The sequence below is a fragment of the Phyllostomus hastatus genome, unplaced genomic scaffold, assembly GCF_019186645.2.
Source record: "Phyllostomus hastatus isolate PE091 unplaced genomic scaffold, TTU_PhHast_1.1 phas_contig_2, whole genome shotgun sequence".
In the NCBI taxonomy this organism is placed as follows: Eukaryota; Metazoa; Chordata; class Mammalia; order Chiroptera; family Phyllostomidae; genus Phyllostomus; species Phyllostomus hastatus.
In genome coordinates this window covers 2,376,178-2,391,643 of record NW_025333718.1, presented here as the reverse complement: position 1 = coordinate 2,391,643, position 15,466 = coordinate 2,376,178, and the positions used below count along the sequence as shown (strand labels likewise).

The window sequence follows — 15,466 nt, the reverse complement described above, 5'->3', positions numbered from 1 at the left end:
TCTGTTTTCCAGATTTCGGGGTCTTCTTATTGTGTTTGCTTTATAAATGATGTCCAGCATTTCAGTTGTACTTAGTGGGAGAAGTAGGAAAATGTGCATATGATCTATCATCTCCAAGTTCTTATATTTTAAATGTTGGGGGGAAAATGAAAAAAAAAATATGTTGTGATGTGAAAATTATATGCAACTCAAACTCCAGTGTCTATAATTAAAATGTTAATAGATTGTAGACATGCTTCTTTACTTACATATTGTCTTTAGCTGCTTTCATGGTACAACAGCACAGCTGAACAGTTGTGACAGAGACCCTATAGGCTCAAGCTTAAAATATTCACTAATGACCCATTAGATAAAAAGTTTGCCGCATTCTGATCTAGGGCAGTGATCATCAATAGCTGCTAAAATCACAGTAAGAGAAACAACCAGGCATTATGTACCTCCTGACAGAAGAACCCAATACCATCTACCATGTAGTCATGAAGTAGTGTGGGGATCAAACCTGAATCTTATCAGACCTCTAGATCCAAGGAGGAAATTGCTGATCTAGAAATCAAAAGTATTTTCATAACACTAAGAAGTTACAGTATATTTGCCTTTTCTTATTCTCATTCTCTCACAAGTGCACTCTGGAGTTTTTCAGAAAGTACATGACATGAAATATTACAAAGACTAAATGCAAGATGACTTCAATAAGACATTAAAGAGATTTGCAAAAAAAGAGGGAGTCTTCTCACTGTTTTTTCTTGTTTTTGAAAATAATTATAAAATGTTATTTATGTTAACATACAAAAGCTTTATTAAATTTCAAATACTGCAAATATCAATAAACTCTTCAGGGTGCTCAATAATTTTTAAGAGTGTAAAGTGCTCCTGAGACCAAGAAGTGTGAGAACTACTTTTTTAGATACAACTACCAAATTAGTGGCTACATAGAAAACAAAACAAAATGTTTAACTATACTCTAAGGATGCAATCTGCCAAATCCCAACTATAAGAAATCCTTCAAGCCAAGCAACACAATTTCAACAACAATATCACAAGATGGAGGCAAGGGTGGGATAGAAGGAGCATTTATCTGATAGAAGAAACAAAAAGACTTATCAAGCTATCAAAATGTGTAAACTGTATTTAGGTCCCAATTTGGAAAACTATAAAATAAAATGGATGTTTGAGATATATGGAAAATTGAACACCAACTGGGTAGTTGATGATACCAAGGAATTATTACTAATCTTTCCTTTAGGTGTGATAATGATGTTGTAGTTATGTTTAAAAAGTTCTTTAGAGGCGTCCTTATCTTTTAAGAGCACATTAAAATCTTTCTAATATGCAACAGGGAAAGAGAAGTGAAAAAAGGCTGGCTCTGAGCCAACAAAAATTACTGAAGATAATGGTTCTACATTACTGTATTTTTATACATCTAAAGTTCTCCATAATAAAAAATTTAAAAGTATGAGATTTCATGGCATTCTTCACCCAAGAAGGAATGAGGATGAACAATCTGTGAGACCTGTACCATGAGTGGTCTGCAGCCTATGTTCTGAGAGCACTGCTCTATCTGATTCTGAATTTCCCCAAACTGGTCCAAATTAATTTCCCCAACCAGGCCTCTGGTTGAACATGGCCCTGACTGACATATCTCTTCCTGCTGAAAGAGTTCAATAAATATTTGAATGGTTGTCAGTCTTAAATAAACAATAAATCTATAACAACTGGTGACAAATGATCATTTCTGCATTTAAATATGTTTTAACTTCTCCTATAGTACTTATACACAAATAGCTACAATGCAAGATAGACATTGTATAATTCCCATGGCCCACAGTACAGCCTACACAATGGACACAATGAATGGGAACATATGTCCCCAAATTTGTAAATACCACTTTAGCATATGCAAATGTGACCAAGATTTCAAAGTGAAAATAGCATAAGTTTGTGTATTACACAGAAGTAGATATGCACTAAATTTACGTGAAGAATTTATTCTTATTTGGTATGTTCTTTATAAGGTCAGAAAAGAACAGACTAAAGAGGCTGAAGCAGTCAGGGGAGCCATCTTCAAGGTTAAACAGAAGAGTTTAACTTGGGCTTTGACAGTAAAATGTCAGACCCTCTACCCTGTAGAAAAGGAAAAGCCATGTTTAAAAAGAAGGACTACGATATGTCTCGGCAGTGAGAAAATATAAGCTAAAGAAAGAATAGGTTGGTTGAGCATGTTACAGAAAGCCTTGAAACCTAGGAGAAGTAGGGAGCTATGACCTTTTGTTGAACAGTGAACTGAGAAAACTGCAGGGTACTTCAGTGTGAACCCCAACTCCATCACTTACTGTATGACTTCTTACCCTCTTGAGTTTCCCCATCTATAAAGTGAACATAAAAATCCTACTTCATGGTGCAGCTGTTGACAGTAGGTTTGTTACACAGATGTTTCAAAACTTAAAGTAATTTTCTGTCAAAGTAGATAATTAATAAAAGGTCATTATTACCCAGAAAGTTTTCAAAAGAATGGCTTGGCAGTGAAATGAATAATATAAACAGGAATGACTAAACTTCATTTGAATTTCCTCCCAATGTTCTGTGAATGTTGAGTTTCTGCCACGAGTATGTAACACACTGTAGAGTTAAGTTAAAAAGGTGAAAGCTATCTTGTCTTACTCAAAGTTTTGTCAATTTATTCAAACAATGACCCCAGTACTAAGCAGAGCTGGCTTTGGACCCTTCAATTTCCTAACAAATGAAGGAATAAAAGGAGAAATAAAGCTCATTTAAATCCAGTTTATTTTTCTTTGGACATTTAACAAGTGTGATTAAGATATTCTTTTACTTCCAGAGACTGCAATGTGACAGAAAAGATTAAACATGTAAACTAATAACTATCATACAAAACAGTAGTTGATAACTACTAAAAAAGAAGTCAAAATGCTTTCATAGGACAGATACAAGCTATGAATCTCTAATTTCCTAGCACACAACAGGGACTCAATGTATGTTCCAGGAATCATTATTTCATGGGAGAAGTGGCAATTCTGCCTCAGATGCAAAGATACAGGAGAAGATGGTCGTCTAGCCCAAGAGAACAGCATGAACAAAAGCACTGACATGGGAAAACACCAGATGTTTCCAGAAATGGCAAGTGGGTTACAGTTTATTGAAACAAAGACTAAAGGAACAATGTGTGGTAGGCCATAAAGATGGGCTGGGGGCCAGATCACAAATAGCCTTAAATTTCAGGCTCTGGTGTTTGGACCTGATTTGATAGTCAATAAAAAGATGTCTTAACATTTTGAAAAAAGGTAATATGACCAATGTAGTGCTTTAGGAGAACCCGGAAGCAACATGAATAATAGGACAGTTAAACTGAAAGATTCTTAAGAGGAGAGACCATGTCTCATTCACCTTTTGAATGTCCAAAATGTCTGTTGCATCTGTACTATGCCTTGCATATTAGAAATAATTTTTTGTTGACTCTATTACAATGAAGAGAGACAAACAGCTGTGGCACAGAGAGCAACTGCCCACCCGATGTCCATTCTCCCCCTCCTCCTTACTATATTAGTAAGGCAGATTCTATATGGGACAGCAAGGTGCAAATTTTTTAAATCTTCAATTACTATAATTGTATTTTTAATTTATGGTAATAAAGCACATACTATGTAAATGTTACCACAAATTCCATAACCTAGAATCTGTACTTTACCAACATTTAAGTAAAAACATACCAAAACTACTGTTCCACCTCAAATGTTTAATATGCACTAGGATTTTATTTTGCATTCATTAAAATCTTTCCCAACCTTAATATTATCCTAAATTCACTTGAAAGATAATTAGGATGAGGGTGAAAATGAAGTCAGTAAGAAAAGATTAAGAAAGAGAAAGGATTCAAAAGAAAATTCTAAAGTAGGAACTCAGAAAGAAGTGGATATACAGAGTGAAAAAGAAGATGAAATCAAAACTATGTTAGTGTGCCATTAACAAATATGGAGAAGTTAGGAGTTGTAAATTTGGGAAAAGAAGCAGGGTGGCAGGAAAAATTAACACCAACGACTACAGTTACCATTAACAGAGCATCTAGTAGGTTCCTGGCATGATGTTAAATTTTTAAAAAATTACCACATGCATATGATTTAAAAAAAAATCAAAACAGTGTAAAAAATTTCCCTCTCATTCTAGAGTCCTAAACTCCCTAGTTTACTAGATTCCCTCATCAGTGGCAACAATTATTAATATTTCATTCATATCCTTTCAGATATGTTTATATTTGCCTTCATATTTAATTCTCACAACCACTCTCTGAGATAAGTGGTATTACTTTATAAATTAAGAAACTGAGCCTTAGGGAGGTTAACTAGGCAAGGCCATAAAGCCATGAAGGGACAGAGCAGGGGATTGGAACATAAGCCCAAACATCCGTGCACATAGCTCTACATATTCAGGGGGTCTCCTACACAAACACTGGCACAAATGGTCAAAGTGTTTGTAATAACAAAGGACTTGTTATTTAAATTGTATCACATTTATACTGAGAAATAATATGCAGCCATAAAAACTAAGGTTAAAAAACATAAGGTAGATTTGACCCAGCAATCCACTGCTGGGATTATATCCTAAGAACCCTAAAACACCAATCCAAAAGAACCTATGCACCCCAATGTTCCTAGTGGCACAATTTATAATAGCCAAGTGCTAGAAGCAACCTAAGTGCACCCATGAGTAAATGAGTGGATCAAAAAACTATGGTACATTTACACAATGGAATACTACACAGCAGAGAGGAGTTCCTACCCTTTGCGACAGCATGGTGGAACTGGAGAGCATTATACTAAGTGAAATAAGCCAGGTGGTGAAAGACAAATACCATACGATCTCACCTTTAACTGGTACATAATCAACAAAAGAAAAAAGCAAGCAAAATAAATAACCAGAAACACTGAAATTAAGAACAATCTGACAATAACCAGAGGGGAGGTGGGAGGGGTTAATGGGGGGAAGGGTTATCAAGAACTACTATAAAGGACACAGGGGCAAAACCAAGGGGGAGGGTGGAAACAAGGGAGGGAGAAGGGTTTGGCTGGGGGCAGGGTGCAGAGTGTTGGGGGTGGGTGGTAACTACAGACAACTGTAATTGAACAACAATGAAATAATTTTTAAAAAACCCACCTAAGGTAGATATCCAGACATGACACATAGGAAAAACTCAAAGATAGCTGATTAAGATAAAAAAAATAAGCAATTGGGTAATTATTGTGTACTAGGCACAGAGTTTCAGTTTGGGGTGATGAGAAAGTTCTGGAGATGGACAGTGTTGATGGTTACACAACAATGTGAATGTACTTAATGCCATTGAATGTACACTAAAAAATGATAAAGATGGTAAATTCTATGTTATGCATATTTTACAATTTTTTAAATCCTGAAAAAAAGCAATTGTAGAACAGTATGATTTTGATTCCATTTTTGTACAAGGAGAATGTGTGTGTATACATGTAAGTACTTTTTGTAGATGTTTTTTACCCTTTATTTTACTCTCAGGCATCCTAGTAAGGCTCTAGACTTCACCATACTAATACTGAATCCTGTGTCTCCCGCTCCCATCTTTTGGCCTTCGAGCTCAATTCCTAGAATCCTTTTCCTACCTGACACAGAATATACATTCAGTCCCTGGTTTATCCAAGCACCTTCCCAACCCCTATGTTAAATGTCACTATAGAATCAACAAACTCCAAAATACGTTCCAACATGAAAAACTGTTCAGGAAAATGCTCCCTACTTGTCCTCAGTGAGCTGCAGTGTGGAACTGTCTGATGAGTTCAAGTAAAAGAGATGAGCTGGTGTAGGCATGAGGAGGGACAGAGCCCTGACTGCTGAAGAATGCACAGCATGTGGCAGCAGGCAGTGCGGCTCCCACCTCTCAGGGATCTCACAATTAATGTTTCTGGAAGACAACATGGCAACACTCCAGCATGTAAGACATACGATATTCCTGTGGGTGAAAAACCATAGCTTAAAACATAATTACAATAAATTTAAAATCAACAAGTGATTTGAGATATTTTTCCTTCTTCGTATTTAAGTGCGACCCTAACTTAATTGTTGAACATAACCCCTACTCAGGTGTATTTAAATAATCATCTGGAGAACAAACACAACATTATTCTCAGAATAAAGCTCTGCTCTCATCACCAATCTACTATAGTTGTTAAAGTTTCTCTGACCCAGTGGAAGGGCAGAAAGGAAAACTCACTTGCTGTGCCTGCATTTAGCAAGAGAAAGAGCTATCTAAGTGATGATTCAAAGGAAAGAAATGGGAATGATTAAAAACAAAAAAATCAAGACAGCACAGTCCTGATAGTTTTTTCTAGGCTCATATGGCACAAAACAACCAGAGCTGAAAAGTATCTTTTCTACCATCAAATTTTCATTAATTTTCTTAAAAATTAAGAGCTCAGTTTCCTCACCATACAAACAGGCATAAAGCACTGATGTTTTGTTTTCGTTTTGAGTATTAACACTTCACAAAATTGTGCAGAGACTAGGCTAATCTTCCCTGGATCATTCCAATTTTAGTATATGAGTATGTGCTGTTAAAGCAAGCACAGAGTGCTTACATTTTATGAAGACACTCACTGCCATGACATTTACCCCTCTTTATAACAACAGTGGAAAATCTTTAAGGCCACCAAGTTGCTTTGTCCATGGTGGTTCTTCATGGCTTAGTTATTAAGTCCCATTAAAACTCCCCCAAACTAGAAAGATCACACTACAACAAGCATTCAGTACATATCTTCAAGAGAAATCACTGTATACATTCCTTTTTAAATATCCCAAATATCTGCACTTCCCACATCATTTAGGATTATGTATTAACAGTGGTTCTCAAAGAGTGGTGTGGAAACTTGGAGAGGGGGGACAGAGGGAGGGGGCATTTCTAAGACCTTTTCACAAGGTCTAGAAGATCAAAAGTATTTCTCATAATAATGCTAAGAAGTTCCTAAGACATTTTTGTAGACTTTTACACTGTGTTGACACTTCCACTGATATTGCAAAAGCAATTGTAGGTACAACTGCTGGTCTCTTAGCACTAATAAAGTCAGTGGTAGTATAACCAAATTCTTCAAGTACTTACAGGAAAAGAATGTCAATTTCTCTTTAAGTGTCCTTGATGAAAATGGTACAGTCACTCCAGAAAAGTCTGTCATACAGTCTGGCAATTGTACTCTAGGACATTTATCCCAGAAAAAAGGAAATATATTTACAAAAAACTAATCCATGAATGTTCATAACAGTTTTATTATTAATAGTCCCATACTGGAAACAGCCTAACTGTTCTTCAACAGGTAAATAGTTAAACTGTCATATACCCACACTATGGAGTACTATTCACCAATAAAAAGGAGCAAACTATGTTACATGTAACAAACTGGATAAATCCCAGGGAATTAAGCTGAATAAAAGAGAGGCAATCCCAAAAGGTTGTATACTGTATGACTCCACTTATATAACATTTCTGAAATGACAATTTACAAATGTTGAACAGATGAGTGGTTGCCAAGTTCTGTGGAGGAGAAGGAAAACATGAAGCTGGCTATACGTATAAAATGGCAACAAGAGGGATCCTTGTAGTGATAAACTAATTGTTCTGTATTTTGACTATGGTGGTAGATACAAGACCTACACACAGAACTAATTACACACGCACACAAAAGTATAAAACTGGGGAAATCTAAATAAGATTGAGTGATTGTATTACTATAATATCATGGTTGCAACAGTATACTACCATGTTGCAAAAATACTACCATTGAGGGAAACCGGGTAAAGGATACACTATTGTGTTTTACAACTACATGTAAATCTACAATTACATCAATGAAAATTTCCATTAAAGTATATATACCCATGTTCACTGCAGCATTATATGCAATAGCTAAAACATGAAAGTGACTGACGTGCTCATCAAAGGATGACAGGATAAACAAATGAATAGTATTACACACAATGGAGTATTATTCAGCCTTAAAAAGGAAAGAGATTCTGACACATGCTAAAACATGGATGAACCTTGAGGACATTATGCTGAGTGAAATAAGCCAGTCACAAAAAAGACAAATGCTGTACGATTCTACTCATATTAAGTACTGGAACAGTAAAAAAATCAGAGACACAAAATAGAGTAGGGATAACCAGGGACTGCAGGAAGGGGGAATGGGGAGTTATTTTTTAATGTGTAAAAGTTCCCGTTCTGCAAGATGAAGAGTTCTGAAGATGGAAAGTGGTGATGGTTGTACAACAATGTAAGTGTACTTAATACAAAACTTAAAAAAAAGTAAGGGACTGCTAACAGTTCAGGATGGAAAGGGGATGGCATCAAGGAGAGACACTGGATCAGAAAAGGGTTCAAGGGCCTTAAAAGGAAACTATCATAGCCATGGTATCATTTTTTAAAGATTTAATTTATTTATTCTTAGCGAGGGGAAGGAAGGGAAAAAGAGAGGGAGAGAAACATCAATTGGTTGTCCCGCACGTGATTCAACTGGGGACTAGCCTGCAACCCAGGCATGTGTCCTGATCAGGAATTGAACTGACTACCTTTCAGTTTGCAGGCCAGCATTGAACCCACTGAGCCACACCAGCCAGGGCGCTGTTCTTTATATTTCACATATGTTTTAAATTTTGTGTCACTTTAGTATTCAATACTTTTAAAAAGTGTCAATGAAACCACACAAATTATGAGTGTTACTTAATCATGACCCTTGGACTTCATTTTTGTCACCTGTGATGAAAAAGAGGTATGCATAAAGCATTTCTGCTGCATACCAAAGAAAGCCAATTGTTTTGAGGAAAAGCATGTGTATGTGCTTCAGTGACAAGATGAATTAAAGGCTTTTTTTCATGACACCATTTTTACTGGAAACAAAAACTGACACACAAACCATGGCTTTTAGATTTGTACAATATTTGGCAAAGATTTCTTGAAACTGAACAAAATTAACCTGTTACTTTGAGGAAAACAGTTGGTAATAGTTGCCAAAAATAAAAATCAAGCTTTCAACTGAATATTAGAATGCTGGAAAACTAGTACCCACCATGAGTGGGTTTGACAAACCCACCATGAGTTTGACAGCTTCTCAAAACTTAAGGGAAATCAGTGGTGATATTAACAAATGTGGTTTAGTGACATTGTTTAATGAAATGTGTCAGCATTTGGAAGAGCTGCCTTAACTCAATGAATCAATTACTTTCCAAATGACAAACAAAAGAAGTTAAAATGGGTTAAAAAGTCCATTCAAACTGCAGGATAGACCAATGAATTTTAATGTAACATTTGTGAAAGTTCATTGATAAGGCATCAGATTCTACATCCAAACTAACCTTTAAGAAACTACCACTTACCTCGTTTGGGTCTAGTAACAAAGGATATTGCTCCTTTTCCCAACTACTTATCAGTCAATGTAAGACCAGATTGTCTTCATATAGTTCAATCGAAATATATAGCAATAAACTGAAGGCATAGGAGATAGGAAAATCCAGTTGTCTGCTACTATGTCAGACATTTAAGAGCTGCAAAATGTACAGGAATGCCACCCCCCCACACATAAATATTTTGTTTAAAAGTACTATTTTGGTATAAATGTGTTACATATGTTAACATTATATGTTGTTTTTTAAATGAATTTAAAATATTTTTAAATGTCTCAGTTTTCATTTCTAATACAGTAAAGACCTATTATATACATATATACACACACATAACCATTCTAAGTAAAACTTCTTTCCTGTTTTTAAAATGGGTGCTAAGACTGCTGGTCCATATTGCATTCCAACCGTTAGACTATAAGTTACTCAACAAATATTTGTTGTTGAGTACTTTGCTAAGCACTGAAACAGTATTCGCCCTCAAGGGCTCATAATATATCGGACACACTCACTATTAAAATATCTCGTAGGAACCGCAAGCAGGCCCTGTGCTGCAGGGCACGCCGGGGAGGGCGGAAGAGCGGCCTGGAGGGAGGCCGGCCCGGACCATCCCGCGAGGCACGCGGCCACGCCGGAAGGGACGCGAGGACAAAGACTGACGCCCAGGCGGCGAGAAACCCAGGGAGCGTCCCGCCGCCGATCTCTCCGGTGCTCAGCGCCGAGCGGCCGAGACAGGGACAGGGGAACGGCCCTTACCTGTTGGTCATTCCTGCCGCCACGCCCAGCATCTCTCCGGAGTGGACCGCCGCCCTCTCAGCACCTCGAGCCCGAGTCCGACTGCCGCTCAAACCCCGCCTTCTTTCCTCGCCGAGGGGGCAGACCGTGGGGGTCTGGGCGGGCCCAAGGCAGGAAGGAGAGGCGGACCAAGGGCGGGAAGGCCACCGCCTCCGCCTCCGCCACCGACTCCCGTCGGGAGCCAGTAAATGGCTGGGCTGGCCACGCGGGGGCGCGCTGCGCAGGGCGAGGAGAAGTAGCAGTGCCGCGGTCCGGCACCGCGAGAGACCTTGCCCTCCCGGTGAGGCACGCTGGAGGTGAGGCCCGGTCGGACCGTGGCCGGAAGTTTCCAGGACTGGCCTCTGTCCTAGCTCCTGGGTGAGGGCGTCGCACACCGGAAGCGGAAGGAGGTGGCCTGGTTCTCATTCCCCAAGACATCCCTGTTCCTGCTTTGTTGAACCGCCAAGGGGCTCTGGCCCAGGCCTTGGGTGCAAGCTGTTAGGGTCTACGAAGTTCACCCTGTCCTGTTCAGGGGTCCTGAGGAGACTCCATAAGAAGGTGGTATCTTCATTTGGATTGGCCACCACTGCATCCCTCTCTGTGCAGAAAGCCTGGCACATTCTGGGCGGCTCACTAAGACTTTGCGCATACGAATTGTGAATTAGGAAATCTAACCTTTCTTCGAGACACTCTAGTCTTCTTTCTGCATTCTTTTCTTTCCTCCTTTCCCTCACTTTCTTTCGCCTATTCCCTCTACTAAAACCTGAAATATGCAAAGCATCTAATACAGCAGGGGTGTCAAACTCACTTTCACCACACAGGGGGCACATCAGCCTGGCAGGTGCCTTCAAAGGGCTGAATGTAATTTTAGGACTGTATAAATGCAACTACTCCTTAACAGTTAAGCAAGAGTTCAGCACTGCCAATGGGTAGAAATAAGGTGCAGGGCCAGCGAAAACAAGGTGGAGGGATGGATTTGGCCTGTGGGCCTTGTGTTTCCCACCTTTGTAATATAAATTATATACTCTGGGCATAAAAGATCTCTTCTATGATACCTGATTTTGATTTTGTAACTATACCTAATTTCTAATTACAGGATGAAAACTCTTGTCTGCTACTAGTCTAGATATGTGATGGGAAAACACTGGATGCCTTTGACATCCTTATATCAAAATAAATTATAAAAAGAGCAAACATTTACATGTGAAAAAATACAGAAATATTAGAACAAAAGACATGGGAGAAAAATCAAGAACAAACTAAGATTGGAGCAAAGAGAAACTTTCCAAACAAGATATAAATGCCAGAAGTCATAAAATTTGAAATCAGTAAATGTGATGACCAAAAAATATCTTAATTTCCTTATGACAAAAAACAATTAGTAACAAAAAGTCCAACAACTCAGAAAAAAAGACAAGGTCTGTATGACGGTTTCCACAGGGGTTGGGTGAGACAGAGTTAACGTAAGAAATAACCAAATCTGAAAGAATTTTTACAAGTTTATTTGAGCCAACTGACAAAAATTTCCAGGAAACAAAATCTCAAGGGATTGAGAAAATGCTCTGGAAAATGACAGTTTTACCACTTATTTATACATCAGAATGAAAGGGAGGTGGAAGAAAGCAAAGGGAGGAGGGGACTCTCTAGGGCTGGATTAAAAAGTAAAATGATAGACACATACTTCTACAGAGGTGAATATAGGATAGTTAACAATTAACATAATAATAACAATGAGGGGATTTGTAGTCTCTGCTCTGGTGGTGGATGTGCTTACAGGGTTCAGAAAAAAAGAAATGAGGTTGATATTCCAAAGGTATGTTATCTTAGGTGCAAAAAGACAACAGATAGGCTTGCTTAAGATGAAGATGGACCTTTGTTAGGGAAAAATAACTGCCTTAGGACATAACTACCTGCCTTGAACTGATTTAAGTCAGAAGTTTTCATTTCTGCCATCCTATGTGGTTATTTTAGGTCTTTGAGTTTATAAGCCTGCCATGCAGGCCTCCCCTGAGCTTCTCAGGTTTACTGTGTGGCCCCCTTTTTTGTTCACCAAAAGAAATACAAATAATTTGTAAAAGTACAAGAAAGTATCCAATCAAAACCTGAAATACCATTTTTCACATACAAAGATTAACAGTTGAACAATATGCTGTTTTGATGAGGATACAGGGAAATAAGTGCTTGGATTTACTATTGGTGGGAGAATAAAATCACATAATTTTTATAAAGGACAAGTGAGTAACATTATAGTGAGTAATTGAAATTCAGCTCCACAAGAATCTAAGAAATTCACATTTTGGAATTTACCTTACACATGTATTCTTATTTATACAGAAACAGTATGCATAAGTTTTAAAGCTATCTACGGAACTATTTATAAACTAAATGACATAATTGTTACTGTCGGTATTTAGCTAGATATTGAGAAAGGAGAGCAAAAAGGATTTAAATATTGAGCTTAATAAGCTGGAAAGCATAGCCTGTTTGTTAGCCAGGAAACTACAGCATCACACCCCAGGAAATTACAGTATTTCTCTGCCAAAAGGAATTAACACTCCTAATTTTCCACCTCAGGTACCAGATTGCCAGGTGGGAACAGGTGGTGTGGGGGAGGAGGGAGGCAGACACATGCAATAGAAGTCTAAATGGTTCGAGAGGAGGTGCTTGAGCAAAGAGGCCTGTTAGTCTAGCTTGTGGAGAGAAGGAATTGGTTGGGAGGTGGGCCCATCTGAAGCTCACTGAAGCTTGGGAGTTCATTGGTCACTTTGAAAAGGCACCTGATGCATCCCAAATCCAAGCTAATATAACCCCAGGGGAATAAAGAAGCTCGTTCTCTCTCTCTCTTTCTCTCCTCCCCAACCCCCACCTGGTGATGCACTTGCCTGTCCTTCATGTGCTCTCTTACCTGGGAACACATGACATGTGGGTCTAGCAGCTACCAGGCCCACAGCAGATGGTGTAGACTCCAACAGGACTAAGTTCTCTGGCGACCTTGTGGACTCCACCATCAGAGCAACCTGGATGGGGAATGAAACCACTTAGCAGCCACCCGCAGGCTCCAAAGGGCTGTACTTTAATATGAAGCAGAAACTCTGGACATTGGCTTTCATCTTGGCTTTGCTGAGGACATGGTTGGACTTTTTCCATGGTGGAACAGAGGGCGATGGGACATTGAAAACCCAGAGGGCAGCTTCTATCCCCACTCAAATAAACTATGCCATACCCCAATCTTCCATGCAGTCCTTGAAATGCTTTTTTCATGATCCTGTGGAAGGACCTAATTTCTACCTATAACATAATGACTAGGATTTTCTTTAAAGTAAAATGTTGGTGGGGAGAAGGACTAGGTAGGAGTGTTTTACCTGAAACACAGCTTTGGCTGTCTGCCACAATGAAATCAAACTCATGAGACAGCTGCTGATGCAAAAGAAAAGAAGTTTATTCAGCTGTCATGATGCAGGAGAATGGTGGACTCCTGTCTCAAACCCCTTCCCTCAGTCCTGCTCAAGCCCCCAGTTCTTATAGGGATAAGAAGGGTAGGGCTTTATTTCTATTCAATTATCTTCCTAGCTTTTGTCACACTGGGGTCCTATCCATTCATCTCTCATTTCCCTGGGCTTAGTATAAGAATCCCCCGACTCCTGTGCCATCATGGCCAATGGGGCAAATTCCCTGGTGCTCCAACTGACTGTCTGTGGTAACAGTGTCAGTGAAACAAAGTTGGCCATAGTTGATAACTGTTGAAGCTGGCTCATAGGTACATGAGGTTTTTATATTACTTTGTCTACTTTTGTACATATTGAAATTCCATAATTAAATTGTTTTATAAATGTAAAAAAGAAGACTGAACAAGGAGGGTCATTGTAATTTTGTTTTTAAGAGCAACTGAGAAAATTTATTTAACCAGGCCATTACTTAAATAAATTATGGTATCTACATTCAGCTATTAAAAAATAAAACTAGCCAGAAACCATATGAAAAGATGCTCACATCACTCAGTAATCATCAAGAAACTGTAAATCAAAACCACAATAAGATACCACCTCACATCCATTAGAATGGCTGCTATCAACAAGTGCTGGCAGAGATGTGGGGAAACTGGAACACTTGTGCACTATTGGTGTGAATGTAAAATGGTGCAGCCACTGTGGAGAAAAATATGGCAGTTCCTCAAAAGATTAAAAACTAAATTATCATATGATCCAGCAATCTCATTTCTGAGAATCCAAAAGAATTGAGAGCAGGATCTTGAAGAGATATTTGCACACCCATGTTTATAGTATTATTATTTACAACAGCCAAAAGTGGAGATAACCCAAATGCCCACTGAAGGATGAATGAAGAAATAAAATCTGTTACAGGTATCCCCACTTTTCAAAAGTTCGTGTTAGGCCACTTTACTTTTATGAAAGACCTACATTAGTACCTGTTTTCACCAACCAAAAGAAATCTGAAGATGGTTTTTGTTTTTCAAGGGCAGTCATCTCTATTTTACCCAACCCATCCCCACTTCCCACCCTCAATCCTACCTCCTTTGGGCCTTTATACACATTCCTTGGGTCCTTTATACATGTTCATGGGTCTTTTATACGTGTTCCTTGAAGACTCTTCCCCTTCTTGCTCTTGTTATCTCTCTTCCCTCTCCCCTCTAATTACTATCAGTCTGTTCTTTATTCCAATATCTGTTTATACTTTGCTTCCTTGTTTTGTTGATCAGGTTCCACTTATAGGTGAGATCATATGGTATTTATTGTGGTGGCATTCACCCTGAGCAGTGAGGATGGGCCAGACAAGCTCTTCCTCAGGAACTACACTCCACATCTCAGGATCCAGACCCATAGCTTTGAACTGTTATCTGTGAGCATCGATGTTTTATCTTCATTTATTTTGTGGGTCCATTAACAAGATGTGTCATAAGGTATCAGAAAAGCATATAAGGGTATTATGCTTAGTGTAAAATTGGATGTAATTAGTGTATTTGTATGATTTGGCAGGTTATTTGGGGGCACTAGGTATACTAAAAAGATTTATCCATATAAATTAATAGTAATTTTTCCTTCACTTTATCGTAAAAAAGTGGAGCAAGGGGGCCCTCCAAAGAACAATTTGTAATGGGGTCCAGAACTCAGGGTGTCCCGGAAATATTAAAAATATGGGATATCCTCACCCCCACAAGTCTGAACTGGGGGATGGGACACAAGGAACAGGGACATTGAGAGTTGTTTTGCATATCAACTTTTGTAAATAACCTCAGGCATGGTCATTTAACATG

General features: G+C 38.6%; 1 protein-coding gene and 1 pseudogene across 1 annotated transcript in view; both read right to left on the bottom strand.

Annotated features, from left to right (window-relative positions):
• LIMS1 (LIM zinc finger domain containing 1) overlaps positions 1-10,513 on the bottom strand; it is a 183,964-nt gene extending 173,451 nt beyond the window's left edge. The window contains exon 1 of the mRNA XM_045835209.1: positions 10,177-10,513. Within this exon, the coding sequence (XP_045691165.1) occupies positions 10,177-10,208 (32 nt within the window). The 5' untranslated portion in view covers positions 10,209-10,513. The remainder of the gene's footprint in view (positions 1-10,176) is intronic.
• A 103-nt stretch (positions 10,514-10,616) lies between these two features.
• The window catches only part of LOC123816314, a 37,033-nt pseudogene continuing 32,183 nt past the window's right edge, over positions 10,617-15,466 (bottom strand).